Source organism: Microcebus murinus, chromosome 12, assembly GCF_040939455.1.
Source record: "Microcebus murinus isolate Inina chromosome 12, M.murinus_Inina_mat1.0, whole genome shotgun sequence".
Lineage (NCBI taxonomy): Eukaryota > Metazoa > Chordata > Mammalia > Primates > Cheirogaleidae > Microcebus > Microcebus murinus.
Window position 1 is genome coordinate 90,555,688 of NC_134115.1, and position 24,066 is coordinate 90,579,753.

A 24,066-nucleotide genomic window follows, 5' to 3' on the forward strand; every position below is an offset into this window, starting at 1 on the left:
GCGCACTGCGGGCCCGGGATGAGTCGGCTGCTAAGCAGGACAGGCAGCGGCGGCAAAAACACCCGGCGGGCCGGATAAATGTCCTCGGCGGACCGCATGTGGCCTGTGGGCTGTAGTTTGAGGACCCCTGGTCCAACACATGGCCGTCCCTCTGGCGTCTGCTCCTGGGCCCTGAGGGCTTTGCGCACCCAGAGGGACTACTTCTGCCCACTCCGTGGGACCCGAAGGAAGCGGGCCTGGAGCAGCAGCTAAGGCTGTCTGGAGCTGCGCTGTCCAATGTGGCAGCCGCCAGCTGCATGCGGCTATCTAAATTAAAATTTGTGAAAATTAAAATGTAAAAGTCATCTCCTTGGTTGCACTAGCCACATTTCAAGTGCTCAATAGCCACCCTCAGCTAGTGGCTGCCCGTCTCAGAGTGCTGCGGGATGGCGCCGCTCTAGAGACGGTGGCGTTTGTAAAGCTGGCTGTCTTGGGTGCTCATGAGTCCCGGCACTGTGCTAAGAGCTTTGCTTAATCCCCCAGCAACCCGGGCGGCAGCTACCATCATCCTCACTTTGCTGCGAGGGCAGAGAGGCTCTGCGGGTTAGGTGACTTATCCAAGGACACACGTGTGTTGGGGCTGTGTTCCCCGGGTCTGACTCTGGAGACCCGTCTGACGCTCTGAACTTCACCACCTCCCTGGGCTTCACCTGTCCTGTGTTTCCAGACCCCAAAACAAGCCCACCTTCCAGCCACCTCACCTTTAGGACACGTGAGACTGTACCCAGCACTCTTTATTGGCTGTACCCAACACTCTTTATCTCCACTCTTTAGTGGAGATTTCCAGAATTTGGGGGTAGGGGGTGAACTTGTCTCCCTGGCCGATGCTCTGAACCCATCAGGGGACTTTCTTGGGCAGGGGGTTAATGATCCCACTCTCCACGTACTCGAAGACCGTGTAGGGGTCCTGGTCCCCGTTGAGGGTGATGGCCTGCTTGTAGAACTGCTCCAGGTCGGCAGAGTTCCTGTAGAACAGGTCGACCTTGAGCTTCACCTGCTCTTCGGAATCCTTTGGGTTCTGCAGGAGACGAGCCTGGATCTCCATGGTGGGAGGCGGCTTGTACAGCAGGTGGTACCTGCACAGGAGGGGAGAAAACAGGTGACCCATGGGCCGGACCAGAGGGCGGGGAGAAAGACACCGTGGTCTATTGCTGACCAAGTTGGCATGCCCTGGGCACCACCACCACCAGCAAACATTTACTGTGCACCAGCTGTGTGCACACGCTCAACGGGGGCCTGGAGCCACAGGGAGAAACAATATGTGGCCCCTGTTCGAGGGAGAGGATAGAGAGCAGTGACAGGACGACAGAACCCGCAATACACCAGGCGTCAAATTCACTGCGCCCTCTCTCCGCCTCCTGCCTTCTTCCTCTTCTCACCCTTCCGCACAATACCTATCGCGCACCTGCTCTGCGTCTGGCATCACACCTGCCGTTGACAGTGCCATGGTAAGCGAGCCGGCTGTTGACGCCGTGCTTACAGGCCTCACAGTCAGGTGGGGGAGTGGAGATTATAGTGGCAGCTCTGAGTAGAGGTGACAGGAAGTGCCACAGTCACAGCAGGGGAGATCCCAGGGACAGGGAGACATGAAGGCCACAGGATTTGACATGGGTCAGCTAAAGATCACCCCCTAGGAGCGACGACTGCAAAATCGGGGCTATGTTTTAGAAAAACCCTGGCTTTACCTTCCTGCCCACCCACCCACACTCTGGAGTCCCAACCAGGACGGTTGGGCGGTTACCAGGGAAGATGGCCGCACCTGCCCGTGTGCGATTGGGGGAGGTTTCAGTTGCATTTCAACGTGAATGCAACGACTGTGCTTGGTTAGTCTGCAGAACTCAGAATTCACCTGCTGCAACTATGGGAAGGCTCGAAGGTGGCCGTTCCCATGGGGATGTGCTTGTGCAACAGCCACCTCTGGGAGGCATCATGGCTCAAGCGGAGGCCCGGGGAACCGCACAGGGGACACCAAGCTGACGCAGCTGTCTCCCACGCTGGGCAGAGCTGCTGAACCCGGGAGAGAGCGGGTGAGCACTTCCCCAACGAGTTGCTACAGAGCTTTAGACATTCACTTCCTGGTTACTCTTCCAGGCAGGGTCAATAGATACCGCCCAGAAGAGCCAGTTGGATGAAGCCCATTTCTAGAGTCTTCCTCCAGTGGCAGCCGGTGTTATCCCGTGGCGGCTCCACCATGGCACCGGTCGGCCCAGGGAAGGGGCTCCCCAGCTGGTCCCCGGCAGCCCTTGCAGGGCCAAGCCCCAGGACCCCAGCACAGACCTTTCTCCTGTAACCGGATCGGTTCTCCTCAGCGTCAGCCGCTCGATGATGGAATCAAGTGGCACATTCAGGAAAAACACCCTACAGGAAAAGAACTATATTAATTATGTCTTTTATCCTCCGCATTTTACGATGGTTCGGCACCCTGGGGCCTTTCCAATCCGGGAGTGACTGCCCCTCCCAGGGCTAATCCCCAGCGATGCAAACAGCCTGCCTGCGACCACGCCTTCCACACACAAGCCACCAACCCAGGGCCCGTGTCCCCAAGCCCCGCCTCCGTCTGACTCTCACACCCCAGGCCAGTATTCTCCCTGCTCTAAATCAGCCCAGGGCCAGGAACCAGGCAGCGGGAGACCACCCTGTAGCCCAGAGCCCACCAAAATTATTCAAACTGCCCAGTCCGAAGCTTGCTGTGACTTGCCTAACCTGCCTCTCCGACTCCCTTCCTTGGGGACCACAGAGAAGGCAGAGGACCATGCTCTCCCCTCACCTTGCTGCCCCCCAACTGGCTCTGGGGCTCCCCACATGGCCCTGAGTGGCGTGGCGCAGCCCCTTCTCTCAGGGACTGTAAGAAACTCTCCTTCCCATGGCATTGACTTGTCTGTATCACCACTCGGTTACCTCTATAAACTGAATTTCAGGGACAATTAAGACAAGAACCAGCACTGTGGCCACCTGGGGAGAACCTGGGCTGGACTCCTCTCAGCCCAGACCGGGCATCCTCCCTGCAGGTGGGCAGAGCCGTCAGGGGTGCCAGGAGACCAAACCTGGAGCTCACCAGGGGAAGATGCGGGGCGGGAGGGCTCCCGCCAAGGGTGCTCTCACTGCCCTGGTTCGGGGACCGTCCCAGCCCCATCACTCCTGAGGCAGGACTCCCTGGGTGAGCTGCGGGACAGCAGGTGCGCCCTCCCCGCAGGACAACAGCGTGTCCTCTGGAGTCACACAGGCTTGGATTAGACTCCCCCCCGTGCACTTGCCGTGTGACCTTGGCCACTACCCCGCCTCGCTCAGACTCGGCTTCCCCGACCGTAACACGAGGCTAGTCACAGTTGCCCAGCGCTGCAGACTTAATGAGAGAAAGCGTGTGACGAGCTTGGCGAGGGGTCCCTGCGGACTCAGTGCTCAGGCGTGGCAGCGATGATCATTTCATCACCGTCATCGCCGGATACTGCCCCTGGGCGTTCATGCGCCCGATGCCCGGGCCCTGCCTGGAGGGGCGGGCGGGGTGTTTGTTCTTTCTCACTTTCTCTTTCACACAGGGGCAGGACACGCAAAGCCACAAGCCCAAACCAGAACTCAACTGAAAAGACAAAGTGTCCACTTCCCCTAACTCAGGACTCGCAGACTGGGAGCACCTGGGACTACATCTCCTGACGCCCCAGTTGAAGTGGTTTAATCCCAGCCCCGCTATTCTGGGCAATGGAACTCTTTCTTTGTAGAAAACCGCAGGAGCGTGGTTCTCCACTGGGGTGACTGTGTCCCCTCGGAGACAGTTTGCAATGTCTGGAGACGTTTTGGTTTTCACAGCTTGAGGGGGTGCTCCTGGCAGCTAGTGGGCAGCGGGCAGTGGCGTTGCAAAGCATCCTACGAGGTACAGCACAGGCCCCCACGAAGAACGATCTGGCGGAGCACATAAGTGCAAGGTGGAGAGACAGGCCTCTGGACCCGGGGTGAGCAGAGGGGACAGGCAAGAGGCGCGGCTGCTTTGGCCGGGAGAGGCAGGGTGGGGGCAAAGCCCCTGTGTCGGTGGCTCCTGCCCACAGAGCGACGAATCTCAGTGCTCAGACGTGGCAGCGATGATAATTTCATCACTATCATCACCGGATACTCCCCCTGGGCGTTCATGCGCCCCGACCGCCTGCAGCTGCATCAGAATCCTCTTTGACGGTATGGGATGCCGACTCCCCGGCCCAGAAATGCTGACTGGCAGGCACGGGCAGGAGCCCAGCGTTGCCCTGGCCACTGGGGCCACCGCCTTGGAGAACACCCGGGTCGGGGAGTCTGAACCAGGCAGCTGCAGGGCCTGCGAGCCCCTGGGAATGAGATGCAGACTGCTGACCGCACGCGGGAACGTGTGCTTCTCCGGGTGCTGGGTGGCTTCGTGCCTCTCATCAGATTCTCAGCGGGGTGCCGGTTCTCAGAAATGGTCACGAGCCACTGGTCTGAGCCAAAGCCTCACGTTTTGCGGAGATGAAGGACCTGGCCTCGGGGGACTGGGGGCGGTGGCAAAGCTGCGGCTGCCCCATCCCGCACGGCGACCTCGCGCTCGCTGCCCTGGGCTGGCAGACGCCTCCGACTGTCCTGATTCCCTCCCGGCTGCTCCCTGACCCCTCTCGTCCCTGCGGCCCGTTTGGAACACGTTTGCGTCATAGTCCCAAAGGACACAGTCCTCAGGTCGTAATCCAAATGTTGTGATCATGAGAGCCAAGCGCTGAGGGAGGGTCAGCGTGCTGCCCGTCGTGTGCGGGCTAGTCGCGGCCCGGCAGGCGGGCCCGTTACCTTGCTATCGTCGTATCTGGAAATTAAGTAGGTTTTAAGGAGAGGCACATGAGCTCGGGGTTGACGAGGGGTGGATTTGTGGACTTAATTGTAGGTGTCCAGTGACTGGATTAAGGAAAACCTGGACCCCTGGGAGGGCCTTGCTTCGGGTGTGTCTGGGAGGGTGTGCCCAGAGGGGTCGGACTGCCAGCCTGACGGGCTAGGCGGGGAAGACCTGCCCGCGGCGTTGGCGGCACCACCCGCTCCGCCAGGGCCCTGCAGAGAACGGACCCAGAAGGTGAACCCGGCTCTCTCTGGAAGCCGGGACACACTTCTCTTCCGCTGCCTGGGACGTCAGAAACTTGGCTCCACAGAAGGGCATCATCCCAGTGCTGACTCTGTGTGTCAGCACTGTGTGTGTACGTGAAAATGCTGAAACTTCCTCAGTATATTTTTTTTAAATTTAATTTTATTTGTGTTTGTGTGTGGAGACAGAGTCTCGCTCTGTCACCCTGGCTAGAATGTAGTGGTGGTGTCATAGCTCGCTGCAACCTCCAACTCCTGGGCTCAAGCGATCCTCCTGCCTCAGCCTCCCAAGTAGCTGGGACTACAGGCATGCGCCACCATGCCTGGGTGATTTTTTTCTTTTTCTTTTTTTTTTTTTTAGTGGAGACAGGATCTCGCTCTTGCTCAGGCTGGTCTCAAACTCCTGAGGTCAAGTGATCCTCCTGCCTTGGCCTCCCAGAGTGCTAGGATTATAGGTGTGAGCCACCGTGCCTAGCCAAAACTTCAATAAATGAAGAGCTGTCCTTGTTATACATCTACATTTGTGAAAGATACGATTTCTTGAGATCTCAGCTCTTTGGGTGACTGCCTACATGGTTGGGACCCATCATGGTTTTTGATCAATCTCGTTAAAAGACTTCAGTTGTGTTGAGATGAGAGGATTGCTTGAGCACAGGAATTTGAGGCCAGCCTGGGCAACATAGCAAGAATCTGTTTCTAAAAAAAGAAAGACTGAGGTTATCTGTTATGGTATTTTAGACGACCACAGTTATAAAGCTGAGTGCACACAGTCACCAAACATCGTGGTATGTGTTTATAAATTTCACTTTTTGACCTATTTCATTATGAATACTATTTGTCTGTTCATAACGTTAGACCCCTGTGACTGTCCTTAGTATGCCTTATGCTTGCAAAAATATGGATCTTACTATTGCCTATTTTATTGTGTAAAGCGGCCTGTAAAGTGTTCTGCTGTGTTTTAATGTTTCAAATAAATCCCATTTTTTTTTTTTTTTTTTTTTTTTTTTTTTTGAGACAGAGTCTCACTTTGTTGCCCAGGCTAGAGTGAGTGCCGTGGCGTCAGCCTAGCTCACAGCAACCTCAAACTCCTGGGCTCAAGCGATCCTCCTGCCTCAGCCTCCCGAGTAGCTGGGACTACAGGCATGCGCCACCATGCCCGGCTAATTTTATATATATATATCAGTTGGCCAATTAATTTCTTTCTATTTATAGTAGAGACGGGGTCTCGCTCTTGCTCAGGCTGGTTTTGAACTCCTGACCTTGAGCAATCCGCCCGCCTCGGCCTCCCAAGAGCTAGGATTACAGGCGTGAGCCACAGCGCCCGGCCTAAATCCCATTTTAAAATGTAAATTTACTTCTTCCAGAATTACATTTTCTGAATTTCAGTAAAGTCTAAAAGTTTGATCTTTTAGGATTTCAACATTTGGGATTAGAGAATTTGGGACTATGAACAACTTCTGAGCTAACTGGTTCCAGGGCTCCAGGGCTGGCATGAGGGAGGCCCAGAGGTCACCATTCTGAGCACTGGCTCCTCCTGGCCACAGGAGTTGGTTCATCGTGCAGGACCGATCAAGCCAAGACAATGAGAGGCTGCCCCGGAGCTTGCTGGGGAGAAGGAAGTCTCATTTCTGCTGAGGCTGCAAAACTGATAAAATGGAAGCCCAGGGCTGTCTGGGGACTGCACCCAGAGAAAGCCTACCTGAGAATGAAGCCCAGCCCAAGAGAGCAGAGAGATGGCGAGAGACATTGTTTGGACCCTGGATCAAGCTATGCCTGCAGCCAACCTCAACATTTCACTGACATGAATACATAAATCTCTTCTTTCGCTTAAGCCAGTTTGAACTGGGTTTCCTGCAGGTGCTACCCAAAGGACACCTAATAATACACTAGTCTCCCCAGCATCACTTGCTTCTAGGAAATGTGAGACCTTTAAAAGTCCCTGGTCCCTGAGCCAAATGCTCTCTCTGCTTCAAGGCCAGCTTCTCCCACGGCCTTTCGTCTCCCCTCTCACTTCGCCCACGCTGTTCGCAGAGCTTCGCTTCCGCCCGTCTCCGGGAAGCCCCCCACTGGCGCCTGGAAGCGGCAGCCGCCCCTCCACGCAGCGATTTCCCAGCAGCCCGGCGGGCTGGGAGCCGCGAACATCCACTTCTTCCCTGCACGTGCTCTCGATAATGACTTCCGTTCACAACGTGCTGCAAAATAACAGGCACCAGACACAACGCGCGAGGCCGGGGAGCGTGTAAACACGGGAGCGCAGGTGTTCCAGCGCGCTTTCATCCCTCACGCGCCGAACACGCCAGCCCCCCGGCACCGCAAGGCCCAACAGCAACACCAGAGCACGGCTGTCACCGTGGCTGGCGGCTGGCGGTGCCGCTCCGGCTGCCGACGCCAGTAGAAAGGAAGCCAGTTTGGAAATCCCTGATAATTGAAGCTGCTTCGTAAACAAACAAGCCCCAGTTGAAAAAATTTTAACCCAGCGTATCAAGACTGCTTGTCGTCATTCGAGGGAACGGCTTGTGAAAGGCTGGCAGATCAGAAGCACGGGGACGCCCAACTGGTACTTGAAAGGCGGCACTGGGAAGAGGCTCGCCGAGGAGGGCTGCACTCCACGCTGGAAGCTTCTGATTCTCCGGGCTCTCGGTGCCGCAGGGACCATGGTGCCACGGGGGCAGGGGGCAGGGCAGCCCAGGCCCCTCTGCAGGGGCAACTGGCCCATGCCTGCCGCCCTTGGCTATTTATTTACAACAGCACATCCAGCAAAGGGAGGGTGGTGAACGCAGAGAACACTCAAAGCCACGCCGGCACACACTCGAGCAGACACTCGCGGTGTGCCAGCGCAGCGGGCGCTTGGATTGGCCCGGGGAGGGCGCTGCGCCTGAGGCATTTCAGGCTGGTGGCTGCCTAGGGAGGGCAGGTGGCAGGTGCCCGGGAGGCCTCTCATTCCTGCTCCAGGTGGGGAGGCTGGACAACGCACCAGCACCGCCTCAGAGTCGGTTAGCAACGCGGAGCTCAGGCGCCGCCGCCCACCGCCACATTGGACCCGCACTGATCGGAGGGCCGCCCCCATCCTCGCTACTAAACCCAAACCTCCAAGGCAGGGTGTGGGAGGCCTGTGTTCCAACATCAGCAGCTCAAGTGGCTCTCACGCGCAGGTGTGTTGGGGAAGCGTGGCTCCCATCAGTGGGCTCACCCTTGGCCGCACACTGAGGCCTCCGGGGAGCTTTGAGGACACTGAGGCCGGGCCCCACCCCAGAGGTTCTGCCGTCGTTGGGCCAGGGTGAGGCCGGGAATGGGGATTGTTAAAAGCTCCTCAGGAGCCTGTAATGTGTAGCGAGGGTTGAGAGCCGCTGCTCTGATTCAGTCTTCCTAGCGTGCCAGATGGGGAAACTGAGTCCCAGAGAGCTGAGGGCCTCACACTGTCACCTGGGCTTTGGTGTCAGACACCCAGTGACACCACCCTCAGAGCGTCCCCTCCACTCACACTGCCAGAGGCTATGCTTGGGGGGCAAAGGGGCCTTCTTCCTCAAAGGCCCTGAGGCCCATGCCCTGCTCCGGAGCCAAATTCCCTGGAAATTAAGTGAACTGATGAAATTCACGCTGGACCCACGGATAGATTAGGTAAATCGAAGGGTGCGACGTACAATAACCGACTTTAAATGTGATGTCCAGTCCCGCCCAGAGGCAGGGGCCTGCCTGTGTCGGCCTCTGACCTCGGCCAAGACGCCCCCACTGACTGCGAGCGACACCCTGCGCAAAGCCCTACGGTGATGCGGGGAGCCACCGCCCCACGCCGCTGCAGCGCTGCTATGAGCGTGCTTTTAAAAACAGAAAAGAAGTGCTGGCGAGGACGTGGAGAAATTGGAACTCTTGTGCATTGCTGATGGGAACGTAAAGTGGCGCAGCCTCTGGAAAACAGTATGGCAGCTCCTCGGGAAATCACTCCTAGAATTGCCTATGACCCGGCAATTCCACTTCTGAGCACAGACCGAAAGGAACGGGAAGCGGGGACTTGGACGGATACTTGTGCAGCAATGCTCATAGCAGCGTGACTCACAACAGGCTAAAGGCGGAAACAATCCAAATACTCATCAATAGACGAGTGGGGACACGAAACACAGCCGTGTCCCTTAGCAATGGGGACGCATTATGAGAGATGGATCACTCTGTGCACGTCACAGGGGCGCTTACGCAAGCCCAGGTGGCACAGCCGACCACACGCCTCGGCTGGAAACCGGGCACATGTTACTGTACTGAATACTGCAGGCAGTTCCAACACAGTGCTAAGTGTCTGTGTGTCCGCACGTAGCTAGAGACGAGGCAGAGTGCAAATCTGGTAATGTGATCTTACGGGACCGCCGTCATGCACGTTCCATTGCTGACTGAGATGTTGTGCAGTGCATGACCGTACATGCAACGAGATATTATTCAGTCTCACAAAGGAATAAAGTTCTGACACATGCTCCAACATGGATGGACCTTGAGGACATTATGCTAAGTGAAACAAGCCAGTCACAGAAGGACAAACACAGTACGATTCCACTTACACGAGGAACTTAGAGTCGTCAAATTCATGAAGACAGAAAGTAGAATGGGGGTTTCCAGGGGTGGCGGAGGGGATGGGGGTTAGTGTTTAATGGGTATGGCATTTCTGTTTGGGGTGACGAAAAAGTTCTGGAGACGGATGGTGGTGATGGTTGTACAACCACGTGAAGGTACTTAATGTCACTGACCTGTACACTTCCCATACAGTTAAAATAGGCCAGGCACAGTGGCTCACACCTATAATCCCAGCCCTTTGGGAGTCCAAGGTTGCAAGATTGCTTGAGGCCAGGAGTTTGAGACCAGCCTGAGCAATATAGTGAGACCAAAAAAAAAAAAAAAAAAAAAAAAAAAAAAACCACACAAATTAGCCAGGGCTAGTGGCGTGTGCCTGTAGTCCTAGCTACTTGGGGAGCTGAGGTGGGAGGATCACTTGAGTTCAAAGCTGCAGTGAGCTATGATCGTGCCACTGCACTGTAGCCTGAGCATTAGAGTGAGATCCTGTCTCTATTAAAAAATTAAATAAATAAAAATTTTTAAATGGTTTAAATAGTAAATTTTATATTATATATATTTTTACCCCCCTCACTCCCACACATAAAGCACTACGGTGTAGTTAGCAGACATTATGGTGAAGGCAACAGGGGGAGAGGAGTTCTCTGACCTTGAATAAACTTAATAATTTAATGAAGTTCTGAATATATACATGTATAGAAATAAATGGACAGAGAAAAAAATATGAGCCATATGATAGTACTAGTTATACGCAATAATGTAAATGCAATACAAATTCTTTCAGAAGATAAAAGAGGAAGGAATACTTATCTTATTAGGCAGTCTTTCCTGATACCAGAATCAGACAAAGATATTACAATAAAACTACAAACCAATATCCCGCATGAACACAAATGCAAAAATCCTCAGTAAAATATTAGCAAATTGAATCTAGCAATATAGAAAAAGAATAATTTAAAAAAACCCTCACAGCAATTAGAAATAGAAGGGAAATTCATCAACCCAATAAGGGGCATTTATGAAAAAACTATAGTTTATGTCACACTTAAGGATGAAAGATTAAACACTTTCCCCCTAAAACTGAGAACAAGGTAAGAATGTCCACTCTCACTACTACTATTTATCATCATACTGTAAGTCCTGGATTATGCAATAAGATAAGGAAATAACATGCATATAAACTGAAAAGGAAAACATAAAACTGTCTCCATTTGTAGATGACATGATTCTCCAAATACAAAGTCCCAAAGAATTTTTTTAAAAAGCCACTAGAACTAATACGTTCAGTGATTCACAGGACACAAGATCAATATACTAAAAATAGACTTTCTAGATACTAGCTATAAACAATTGGAAGTTGAAATTAAAAAGTAATACTTATAATAGTATAAAAGTGAACTATCCAGGTGTAAAGCTAACAAAATAATATAATGTCTGTGTGCTGAAAACTACAAAACACTGATAAAAGAAATAACGACTTAAATGGGGAAGCTATACCATGTTCATAGACTCAGAGACTCAATATTGTAAAATGTCAACCCCCCTCTAATTGATCTATAGATTCAGCACAATCTCAATCAAAATTCCAAAAAAGTTTGTTGAAGATTCTACACAATTCTAAAATTTATATGGAAATAAAAAAGAATTAAGGCCGGGCGCTGTGGCTCACGCCTGTAATCCTAGCTCTTGGGAGGCCGAGGCGGGCGGATTGCTCAAGGTCAGGAGTTCAAAACCAGCCTGAGCAAGAGCGAGACCCCGTCTCTACTATAAATAGAAAGAAATTAATTGGCCAACTGATATATATATAAAAAAATTAGCCGGGCATGGTGGCGCATGCCTGTAGTCCCAGCTACTCAGGAGGCTGAGGCAGAAGGATCACTCAAGCCCAGGAGTTTGAGGTTGCTGTGAGCTAGGCTGACGCCACGGCACTCACTCTAGCCTGGACAACAAAGTGAGACTCTGTCTCAAAAAAAAAAAAAAAAAAAAAGAATTAAAATTATTAAAACAGTATTGAAAAAGAAGGGAAAATTAATTTTAAGACTGACTACAAAGCTATCATGATCATGACATGTGGGTGTTAGTTAAAGGACAGACACATAAATCAAAGGAATAGAACAGAGTCCAGCTCAAAAAAAAAATATGGCCAATTACTTCTAATAAAGGTATTAAGGCAGTTTAATGGAGAAAGAATGTTTTTTTCACCCATTGGCGCTGGAATAACTGGACATCCATATGCAAATCAATATCGTTATCATTATCAGCCTGACCCATACCTCACACTATATACAGAATTTAACTCAAAATGAACCTCAGACCTAAATGTAAAACCCAAAACTATCAAACTTCTAAAAGAAAATCTTTGTGACTTTGGGTTAAAGATTTTCCTAGGTATGACACGAAAATCATGATCCCTAAAAGAGAAATTGATAAATTAGACTTCATTAAAAGTCTAACAATTTACAACGTCTGCTCTTCAAAAGATAATAAGAAAATGAAAGGAAAGCCACAGACTGGGAGAAAATATTTACAAAACTCATATCTAATAAAGGATTTGTATCCAGAATATACGAAAATGTGAGCTATATGTACAACAAACAACATACTCGAGGAGGCACGAATAGATCCCTTGTTACCTTAGAATTTCCAAATTTGACATTCCAGTTGGGAAAGTCTGGTCTAGGAAAACAGTGTCCTGAAAAGGGGCCCAGCTGCCCGCTCCTTCCATGGCAGTGACACTGTCTGGGCTTTAAATGAAGACTCAGCCTCTGTCACAGGGAGCCCCTTTGGGGACTGACACACACACCCGGAGCACACGCTCCCCAGGTGGGCTGCAGCTGCGGCCGGCTGTGGAGTCATCACGGGGTCTCTTCGCGAGGGGAACTTTGCCACCGAAGATGGGAACTGGAGAGAAAGGAGAGCCACCAAGAACAATGCAAAATGACACCGTAGGTGAACACTCAGAATGGTCTGCTTATCTTTAACTAAAACGTGCTGCCCGTGACAGCACATCAGGGTGAGACGCAACACAGAAGCTGTTGCCAAATCAGTCTGCCAACGGTGGCAACCGGCGGAGTGCCCACACAGCACGGAGCAGGAGTGGCTGTGTTTTTGCGGGCTTGTCGGGACAAGATCTCCGTCTAGTCTGCAGGCAGAGACGAGTGTGAGCTCTACCCAGCAAATGGCTGCCTGGCTCTCTTTTCAATTGAGGTCTCATTAGCCACTTAGGGTCCATCCTGTAGGACCCGCCCTTTGGGGCTCACATTTGTCCACAGTGTAAAAGAAGACTAAACCGTGTAGTTGGGCGTCCGTGTTGTTAGACACGGGGCAGCTGTGGTGTACCTTGGCGGGCGCAGCAGGCTTGGGCGGCACGGGGCCGGAAGGAGGTGACTGAGAGGATGGGTGCAGCAGAGCGGGGGCGGGCAGCTGTGTCCATAGTCCTGGAGAGGAGTGACCGGGGGTTGGGGGAGAAGGTCCGGGAAGCCTGTACAGGGTGAGGCAAGGGAGGGTGAACACCCCGTTGCCTGGGAGGGAGCCCTCTGCAGCGTGGACGCCCGGACCTACGCTGAGGAGGGAAGAGGAAGATCAGTGAATGGGGTTGTAGATTTGGGGTGAGCAGCTAACGCAGGTGCTGTAATATACATGTGTCTTTTACCAAACGGCATTGCTAACTTAGTAAACAAACCATTCCAAGTCCTTTGTTATTCTTTACAAAATGTGCTCCTCTTTATTATAAGTGAAAAACAACAACAACAAAAAAAAAAACAGGCAGAGAGGCAGCATTCCTGTCTAGGGATGGCCACATTTGGGGACGGCAGCTAGCAACGGGCAAGCTGTTAGGGGGAGCGAATTGGAACGGAAGAGGAAGATGAGCTTTGAGGGGAGGGAGGAGAGCTGCCCTGGGAAACTGGGAAGAAGGGCAGTGCGTGTGCGAGTCGTGGAGAGACCGCCCACCGCACACGCGAGACCAAGACGAGGCCCCTGCAGGAGTCACGCTGCTGAGTCACCGGGTTGGGCTGTCTAAAGACGGGAGCTGGGGTGCCCTGGCCGGTGCTGTTCTCTGCTAAGTGCCGAGATATAATAAATAATATATATAATATATTACATATATATAATAAACAAGCTAAGGGTGAATGGGTGGATGTCGGTACGCGGCCAGCTCTGGTGTCAGGGAGGCCTAATTCCATCTCACAGAGAAGCGCCCCACGACTCACTGGGGTTGTCTCTCTGGTCCTCCAGGCAGGGGTCCTGGGCCGCAGGTGCAGGATGCAAAGATCCCCCTAACAGCCGCCAGAGAGGGCTGTGCGCAGGAGAGACCGCTGTAGGAAACAGTTTGGACAAAAGGCCTTCCTGGATTCCGGAAAAGGCCCTGGCCAGAATTTTTAAATGTTTGCTCTGTATCTTTTGTTTTTACTCTAGCAAGAATAAAATTTGCTAACTAAAGGCCAAACATCTCTACCTCTTTTTAAAACCCCATGCACTGTGCCTCCTGCCCTCAGGTAGCACCTGTGATGTCCCCTAACTTCTAGCTCCCCACTCCTTAAAAACGGAGGCTCCTGCGGGCCATTTCTTGTGTGAAACTGCACGTAATTGACAGTGGCAAATCTACCCTGGCTGCGTCTGAAAGCTCTCCAGGGGCAAGGCAAACGCTCTCTGTGGCTGTCATTAAATTAGCGAGCACGCCTGGTAGTTTACCACGTGCTGTACGACATGCAGCAGTCTGGTTTAAGGAGAATGACCCGGGTATCAAATTCCTGCACAATCCATCTCCATTTTAAAGTCATCTTAAAATGTCTGCCTCCTTCACCACCGGGAAGAAAGAGAATCATTCCTCCGCACGCCGCCACCCGGACGCTCCCCAGACGATAATGAAACACGAGTTGTCGGAAGCCACAAAGTTCTGCAAACTTCTCCCCAAAGAGAAAGGCAGATGAGTTTAAGGCAACAATGACAGTAGCCAAGCGGAAAGCTAGCCGGAACCTCGGAAGCAAACCCTGTAGCCGACATCCCTGTGGACCCGAGACCCTGGCCCTTCCTTGGGGTGAGGGGAGTGGTCGGGGGACCCGGTAGGGACAGGAGGTGTGGAGTAGAACTTTCCGGTAGGCCTCCCCCAGTACAAGTCACGCCCAAGCATGTGAAAGCCGTATGTTGGCCTTGGGTCCCGAAACAGGGTCTGTGCCTGAGACGCCTCGTCCCTGGGGTCAGGAAGCCACGCCAGCAAAAGGCCAGACCTGTCCTGAGCTCTTGAGGCTCTGTGATTTTTAAGTATCTTAATGTGGGCAGTTTTCACGTCCTCATGCCTATTCCCAACGACTGTTCAGACTCTTTTTTAAAAATTTAAAAATTAAAAAATTTTTAAAATCTGCTTTTCTTGTTGTTCTATTTGATCGGCACAATTTGATCACAATAAATGTGTCCTTCATAGCTCAGGGTAAATTCAAACATTCCCCAGACAGTGCAAATAACCTGTGTTCAGCCCGTCAGTGTGCTGCCCCAACAAGACTCTCCTGCACTTCTAGCCAGAACGGCCGGGAGGGGCGGTTCAGGAACTTCTCCCTCGGGGGGCCCTCTTTCTCGGTTGAGGCAAAGAGAGTTTCCAAAGGAAGCAACCCAGAGTGTGATTTGTGAACACTGTCACAACGAATAAACCACGATGCAGAAAATATGGTCAAGATATATTGTTATGACAAAAATCAGGCTGTAAATCAGCTGGGATAGTCTGATCCCATTTAAAAATGTATTAAAAAAGAGAGAGAGGCTGGAACATTAAGAATGATCGTTCCTGAGTAGCACTATGAATGATCTTTACTTTCCCTTTTTAGTTCCACTCTAAGTTGAAAAACTTTTTTTACAATATATTATGTGACATCCGTAAGGAGAAACAAAACAGAGTTTTGTCTTGTCTTGTTTTGTTTGAGCCAACATCTATTCACATGGGAATCAGGAAGAAAGAAAAATGTTCTGTGCCTCACCAGCAACACCCTGCCTTGCCTTGCGGGGGCCAGGGCCCGGCTCCGAGGGGGGCGGCAGGCTGGGGGGCAGCGGTGACGCAGTGGCGGAACAGGCCTGGGGGGGGGGCAGGGTCCACGCTCTGGTTTGGTCCCACATGGCACGGCCGGCCGGCAGTTTGCTGGTAACCCAGCTTTGGGCAGGGGGATGGAGCGGGAGGATCCCTGATTTGTAGCATTTGCCAGTGACCCTGGTGTAAATATTTTCAACATAGTCAATTTCAAGTTGCCAACTCGATGTCACCAAATGAGGGGCTGGTAGGAGACGGTCACAGTGCCGGCCACTCTCGCACACCCCTGAGGCGGAGCAGCGAGTACTGCCCCCATTTCATGGGTGGGGGCGCTGGTCGGTCAGACAGTCCCTGTCTGTCAAGTGCTCGTGTGTTGAGCCAGGCGCTGCAAACGCACCGTTTTCTTTAGTGCTCACAGCGCCCTGTGAGCTACAGGTGCTGGCATTACACTTACTTTTCATGTGAAAAAAACAGAGTCCAGAAAGGCCAGGTACTTGTACAAGGTTATTTGGCTAAAAGTGGCAGAGACTTGAACACAGGACTGATTGCTCCCAAGTCCATGCCCGTGACCACCCGGGTGCTGTTTCTCTCCATCACAGAGCCATCTTGCACTGAGTGGCCATGCATTACGGGCTGGCTTATTTGCTTTGAGGTGCGAGACACAGAACAGACGATCTGGGGAGGTGAGATGGAGGAGAGTAGGGATTCCTCAGGACACAACGGAAGAGCAGTACCCAGGAGGGAGGCCGGGTGTGTGGACTCGGCCTCTGGCCGGCTCTCCCCTTGCATTTGGGGATAAAGGACAAAGAATTGTGTGCCTCTGGCCTCCTCCAGAGCTTGGACATCCCCATCCCCTCTGGGGCCACATCCCGTACCTGCATGGGGGGTGTCCAGGTGTGGGACCCCATCCAGGCCTTGGAAAACATGGTCAATGAATGGCCGTATTCATTCTCGGGGCTGCACTCTTAATCGAAGGCATTCGGTTAATCGGTTGTCACGCTGGGAGGGGTGGAAGAGGGTGATGGATCCCAGTGTCCAGGAGAAGCACTTCGTTGAGGTGGCATCTAGTGTGTTTATCCTACTCTCAGAAGACAGTGGATCTGGGGGTCCCAGCCTTCACCTCACTCTCATCTGCCCATCCCCAAAGTACCTGGCACCTGGCAGTCCCAGCCTTCCCTGCCACGCAGGTGGGGTTGCCCTTTTTCTTCATTTCCTAGGGGGCCACAGGCACGTTGAACCACCCACCGCAAGACCAGCCGGTGCGTGCCAGGTCGTGGTGCACCCATCCCAGCAGCTCTCCGCTGCAGGTTAGGGCACAGGGGCACACTTTGAAAACCCTGGCCAGCGTCTTTCCTTGGCTCCAGGCAGACCCTGTGTCCCAATTCCTCCGAGCGTTGCTCTCTCACGCCCTGCACGCTCGGCGGGCCAGTGATCAGGGCGAGTCTCTTGGGGACAGGCAACAGCAGTGACCACACCCCTGGGTCGCCCTTCACCTCCGTGTGGGTATTCGAGGGGTTTGCCTCCCCACCCATCTTTGTCTTGTCCTGTGTGCTCACAAGGCAAAGTTCCCGCATGTTCCTGGAAACCCACCACCTTCCCTGGGCACTGGCCAGAGGCTGCACCACGCCGTCTACCTGGTGCTCAGAGCACCAATCCCCGCAGGGCTCAGGGTCCCCTTCCACAGTGGGAACACGGACCAACGCTGATCCTTGCACCGGTGTGGACACCAGTTAGGATCCACCGGCCGGCGGCAGCCCCAAAGGAACATCTAGGTCGGTGAACATTTCCTTGGTGTTCCTTTCCTGTGGTGTGGGCAGCGCTGGGAGGCTCCACTCAGATCTCTCCCACGAAAGAGTGTCCTGCTCAGCACGGCCAGCTGACAGCCCCAGCTGAAGTGTCTTTGAACCTTCACTTACTTTTTTGGTGGTTTGAACCACACTTTCTTTTTTCCTTGAGGCAGGGTCTCGCTCTGTCACCCAGGCTGGAGTGCAGTGGCGTGATCACAGCTCACTGTGTCCTTGAACTCCTGGGCTCAAGCCATCCTCCTGCCTCAGCCTCCTGGGTCACTGGGATTACAGGTATGAGCCACCATGCTCAGAGTCTCCTTTTTTTCATCTTTACTAAGACACAATTCACCCCAGTAATGTGTCCAATTCAGTGGTTTTTAATATATTCGGAGTTGTGCACCCATCAACACAATCTAAGTTTAGAACGTTTTCATCACCCCAGAATGAAACCCTGTCCCCATAGACAGCTCCCAGCCCCACAGCAATCACTAACGTGCTTCCTGTCTTAAAAGAGTCCGCCAGGGTTGTTTTCAGGATTAAAGATGATAATCTGGGTCGTCCTAACCCGCGGTGGCCCGCGGGCCACTGTGCCAGGCCTCGTTCACTCAGCCTGATGTTTTCAGAGTCCATCCGCACTGGAGCGCGTATCGACACTCCGTTCCTTTCTATGGGCAAACAGCGGTCCATTGTAGGGACAGACCTCATTCCGCTCTTCATCCATCACCAGCTGATGGGCTTTTCACCCAAGCTTTGAGCCAGGGTCACACGCCTCTGGAACAGCCCCTGGCCGGGGACTGAGCATGGCAGTGGCACCAGGCCTGGCTGTCTCTGCCCAGTGCAGCCCTCCTGCCGGGGGCAGCCCTTGCTCTGGAGCTCTCTGCAGAGCTGGCAGGGACTGCCTACGTCTGCATGTGATCCCGGCTGCCCTGCCCATCCTGCTCCAGCCCCTTTTCCTGGTAGGGGTGTCGCCTCCTCGTTAACCCTTTACATTCCTGACCCTGCCTCAGGGTCTGCTCCCCAAGAACATGTCCACCCGAAGTGCTTAGTGCATAATAATAATAATTCAGATAATTAATAATTATTAATTGTAATTAATAATTAATAAATGCAGATAATAATAATAATGCAGAATGTCCATGCGGGCCTACATGCCATTGCTCTTCTAAGACTGACCTCCACGAGGTTGTCCAATCCTCATCACTGAGTGTACGAGGCAGCAAGTGTCACTATAACAGATGAGGAAACTGAGGGAGAGAGTTCAGCAGCCTGCCGGGGTTCCCTAGCCAGAAGTGGCGGAGGCAGGATTCAAACCCGGGTGGCCGGCTCCAGTGTCAGTGCCCTTGGCGCCAGCACACCACTGTGACTCTGCTGAAGGACAGGGGACAGAAGGAGGGCTTGGCCGCCCACCGCTCGGCTCAAACCACGGAGCCCGGACGCGGATGCCGGGTTTAGCTTGTGCTCCGGGGTCTGCGCTGGGAGGCCCAGGTCCAGCCCAGCTGGAGTCAGAGTCATCATTCTCCACGTGAGCCGGTCGTCTGAAAGGGATTCGAGGCAGGAAACGGGGCAGATGCCCTGCCAAGGAGGCCCCGCCATGTGCCTCCGCTCTCGGCGTGACCCGCCACTGAGCCGACCCCACCGCCGTGGCTCTGGGAGCAGGTGTGTAGGACCTGCGGCCTAGGGCCACCTGGGAAGCACTCGCACCTCCTTGTCACTGGGGAGCACAGGGGTGGACCGGCGACTAATTTTGAGGTTTCCTTTCTCCAACCCAGTCTCTACCAATGACAAATACTGCTTTCAAATCTGTCTCCGTTGCAAACAGTCACATAAGCACATTCCGGCGTCCCTCAGTCACAGCACCGGCTCTAACCTCTGCCAGAATCCCACCCTGGGTCTTTCTGCTGTACTCTGTAAGGGACCGCAGAGAAGCCTTTGTGTTCACCCTTTCTGCAGCCACAGCGCTTGCACGAATCCCTCCATCCAAAAGCGTTTTACCTCTGGGCTTCAATTTTACTCCTTTGCCTTCCATTACTCACCATCATCATCGTCGTCGTCATTGCAAGCCTCTATTGGTACTCACAATGTGCCACGCGCTTGTGCTGAGCATGTTTCACACGTGTTGTCTCATTTAATCCTCGTGGGAAGCACGTGGCCCAGGCACGGGGATCCTGCCCGTTTCAAGGGTGAAAAGACTCAGCCCCCGAGAGGGGAAGGGCCGTCTCCAGGCCCGCCTGACTCCAGGACGCTCTGTCGCTGCCCTGCCATGTTCCCATATGTAAAACCGTCGTGCCTGTTCCCTGAAGTTGTTAGAGCACGCGTGTGGTCTCTAGTGAGAGTCAGGGGACGGGCAGCGCGTGCTGGAGCGACGTAGGGGGTGAGCTGGACCCCACCCCGGGCTCCTCTGTGTCCTGTGTTACAGGGCACCGGCTCCCTCCGAGGGCGGGACCGCTCCTTAGCTCGCCTCGGTAAGGACAGGGCGGCGCACGGCTGCCTCTCAGGGCTAAAGATAAACACCGAGGACTCCAAAAGACCCTTTATCCCCAATCACAGCTGCCTTGCCTAAGGAATCCGCCACTGTGGTTGTTAAACCCACACTTTAATTACTCCAAAATTATGTTAAATCCTTGCATAAATATTGCAGTGGCATCTTCTGAAGAATTTCATTACAGGAAGTTGGGTTGCTGCCAGCGCTCTCCACTAAAAAGTAAGACGAGAATAGACACATGCAAAAAAAGAAAAAGACGGATATTGTTTTCAAAATAAAAAAGCAAAGAGGTCATCCTTTGTCACATCACCCGAGTGTCAAAGAGAAACAGTCTCAGGGTAGCAGAAATCTCCCATTTTACAGACTGAAGGGGGGGGAATGCCCTTTACCCCGCCAATCTAATAGGTTTTACTTCTGGAAAAACCCAAATCTGATTAAATATTAATAACCAGTGGTATTAATTAAGGGGGAAAAGTCCATCAAGAGAACCCCAATATGTTTACAGTGTCCCCAGGAAACTGGGAAAATTCACAATCAAGTGTGTAAATGTTCTAAAAAAGGGTCCTGAATATTTTATGAATATTTGTCATAAAACAGAAATAATAACCACTGTGCAGAGCTATTAGAATTAATATTTATGCTGCCCGCCATGAAATATTCATGGGGACAGAGAAAGGGGGGCCGTAAGACAAGAATTAATTTACACTGGGCTCGGTTTACCCGCTGGCTTGATGTTTAAAGACGGTTGACAAGCCTCCATATGAATCCGCCAGTCACTTCCAGCAGGCTGAGGAGTGGAGGGGGCGGAGGCGGTCCGGGCTGCTGACAGCTCACAGATTGAGTTTCTGACAGCCCTTAAAAAACCTAAACGGCCCCCCACCTTTCTTCCCTTCTTCCATTGCCCAAGGCGCTCTGTTCTGCCACCGTTCATCCGAGCTCCCCTTCCATCTGCTGAAATTAACGAATTAATGAGCGCGATTCGCTTTACGGTGGGGCCCTATGAATGTTTACAGGCGATTAAATTATAATGCGGGGCGGCTGTATAATTCATGAACCAATTAAAGGAAGTGTTAGTTGATTTGATGGGATGAGGACGTACAAAATGCATTTAACTAATGGGGAACCGCGGGCTGCCCAGGGCCGGCTCCCTCTCTCGGATTACGCGGCTAATTGCTCGACTTTACGGGCCGGTCACAGATAGCCATGCATATTTCATTGTTCTCAAATACTTCAATTGTGCGCGTCCGTGTCTCGGCTGTAATGTGGAGAAGCCGGGCCAAACTTGGGTGTAGTTACAGCGCCCGGGCTGGGCCTCGGCAGAAACCCGAGCTGCCGAGTCGGGTGTCCGGCCATTAGGCGATTAAAAAGGCTCAGCATACGATCACCTTTGTTTCACTGCAGGTCTTCGGGACACTGGCTGGGGATGGCCCACTGGGGCCCGGATCCCCTTTTATTTCCCCAGGAGGAGGGACGGGAAGTCCACAGCCCCCTGTGCTGTTCCCACCCCACATGCCCTCCACAGCCCGATGTCCAGAGGGGTCACTGAGAGCCCAGTGTCCCCCGCAAAGACCACCTGGGGCACTTCCCAAGCTGAGGGTTTCCTCCAGGACTGACTTTGTCCATCCATACAAGGTGGCCACTCAGGGCTTCATTAAATGAGATTAGTGGCAAACTTGGACCCAAACTTGAAGCTCTGCCACCAGCTCTTGGAGTGCGCTTGGAAGGAAATCAGCAGAGAAAAGCAAATGCACCTGCCCGAGAAGGAGCAAGGTTACCCTGACGCTCGGGAAGAGCGAGGACGCTCCCACGATTCTGTGGGCTGCAGGACCGAGGAGATGACGTTGGCTGGCCGACTTCCCAGCTGGAGCAACAGGTTATCCAGGTCAGGGAGATGCCGCCTTCATGCCAACACTGCCAGCTGACTGTGCAGGGGGCGGGTGAGCCTCCCAGCACGTCTCGGATGGTCAGAGCCCTGCAGGCCTGTTGGTCAGTCCTCTGAGACGGTTCCCTTCCCTCCTCTGGCTTCCAAGGCAAAGCCTGGCTTTCACACGAGCTAAGCACCCCCCACCCCACTTCGCCACCTGCCCCCAAGACAAATTAAAAACCTTGTGCTGACCATCCTCAATACCCCTGTGGATGCCTAAGAAAGAATTTCTTTTGCTCCCACTTTCACACCCACAGCTATGAGTTTGGCCTGGACGCCCGGGCGGCGCTCACACCCTGCCCCAGACAGAGGGCTGCTTGGCCAGGGGCAGGCCCCGGGTTCCCCATCTAGGATGGAGAAAGGGATGGCAGTAGCTGGGGAGGATGAAAAGTGCTGACCCACGGGCTCAGCACTGGGCTGGCACATAACAGTTGCCCATGTTCTGTTAGCCGGTACTGTCATCTGATGTTAGAGAGTCCAACTCCACACCCAGGGAGGCTAAATCACCTGTTTTCTCCTCCCCAGAGGCACACGGCAGTAGGGTCGGCGTCCACCCCTCAGCTGCATAGTGGACACTGCGCTGTCAGATTTAGCAACCACTGAAGTCTACAAGAACACCATATGGAATGAGCAGATTCTCTGGTTCACGCACAGGGTGTTTCTTTGACTAAAATCCAGGTCGGAAAGGTTACAGGAACCCAAGGACCATGGGTGACAAGAACACCCAAACAGTCGCCACTTCAAGGATGAAAGAAGAGACAATTGCAAATTAAACATAAGTTAACTCATTCTAAAATATTTAATTGGGGCTTAATTTTAAAAGTAACTGGCGATTAGTAGTCAAGCTGGATTTTAATGCATTCCGGTTTAAAATAAAAACAAACTATCATTAATCAAATGCACATATCATCTCAGTATTCTCCATGCACAAGTGGGGAAACTGAGGCCCAGAGGAGCCAAGCAACTTGGTTCAGAAATATCTTTTAGGCAAATACTTGTACAAGTACAAAGATACATGGGCAAGATTTCCTGCTCCTGAATTACCTATAATAGCAAAAATCTGGACACACATATGTCCACAAACAGGGAGCTGTAACAAACTGAGGCACGCTCATCTCCGGCAGCTTTTGAAAGCAATGAGGCAAACCTGGAGAGAGAAAGCCAACACACCACTTTATGTTAAAAAAAAAAATTATGTAATAACATGTATGATCTGAGTCAGTGTATGTTTCACAGGAGAAGTAAATGTGGTAGGACAAACACAAAACTGGTTATCGTGATTATCTCGCGGGGGGGGGGGGTAGAGTGGGCTTGGGGGGGCATGAAAGGGTCTTTTTCCTTTATACATGTCTGTATTTGTTTTACAATGAGACTACTATTTCTACAATTAGGAGAAACACTGATTATGAAATCACAAGAAAAGGGTTATTTAAAAAAAGGAAAAGTGTCAATTTTAAACTACAGGACCAACATAATGGTCAAAACGCGTATGAATGGACTTTCTCCTGCAGATCACACAACATACGTACAGACTTAAAGTTCAACGTGTCTGAGCACCTGCCTCATCTCCTGTCCAGCCACCCTGATCTCGGCGTGGAGTCAGCACTTGCCTTCAACAAGAGTGGGCAAACCGGAGACAAGGACATGACAGATGTTGGCCACTGGGGACAAACGATGAGATGATCTCCCACCCAGTGCCAGCTTCTCAGGTGCCCAGCTGCAAGAGCGGTCAGGCAACAAAGTGTGACTACCTCAGTGCAAATCAGCGCCCCTGGCTTAAGAAAACTGACTTATGCTCATTCATGCATTCATTCATTCATTCAACAGATCCTTACCCAGTGCCTCCTACGTGCTAGGCACCGGCTGCCCCAGGCCCCTCGGATCTAGCGGTGAATGAGCCGGACAGAGCTCGAGCTTACCCGGCATGCTTATGTGCAGATGCATAAAGACTTTCTGTCCATGCTACTTGGGATTGCGCCGTGATTAAAACATGTAATAAGAAAGGACTAGTTCGCAACCGGCAAAGGGATGAGACAAGTTTTTTGGTAAATGTGGTTTGGTCAAGAAGGATGAAGTCCACACTAATGCCTTGGGTGGACAGTTTTCCTATGAAGTGGCCCAGTCATTAATCAGCTAATATTTACAATATTCCTTATGAGCTAAGCATGCTACGCAACATAATCTCATGGAATCTTGTCCCTGT

At 52.4% G+C, this 24,066-nt stretch overlaps 1 protein-coding gene across 1 annotated transcript in view; it reads right to left on the reverse strand.

Moving 5' to 3' along the window:
* Nucleotides 1-755: 755 nt before the first annotated feature.
* Nucleotides 756-24,066, reverse strand: part of AK8 (adenylate kinase 8) — a 132,515-nt gene continuing 109,204 nt past the window's right edge. Inside the window, exons 12-13 of the mRNA XM_012744104.3 lie at nucleotides 2,317-2,397; nucleotides 756-1,115 (exon numbers count right to left, since the gene is read on the reverse strand). Coding sequence (XP_012599558.1) covers nucleotides 878-1,115; nucleotides 2,317-2,397 — 319 coding nt within the window. The 3' untranslated portion in view covers nucleotides 756-877. The remainder of the gene's footprint in view (nucleotides 1,116-2,316; nucleotides 2,398-24,066) is intronic.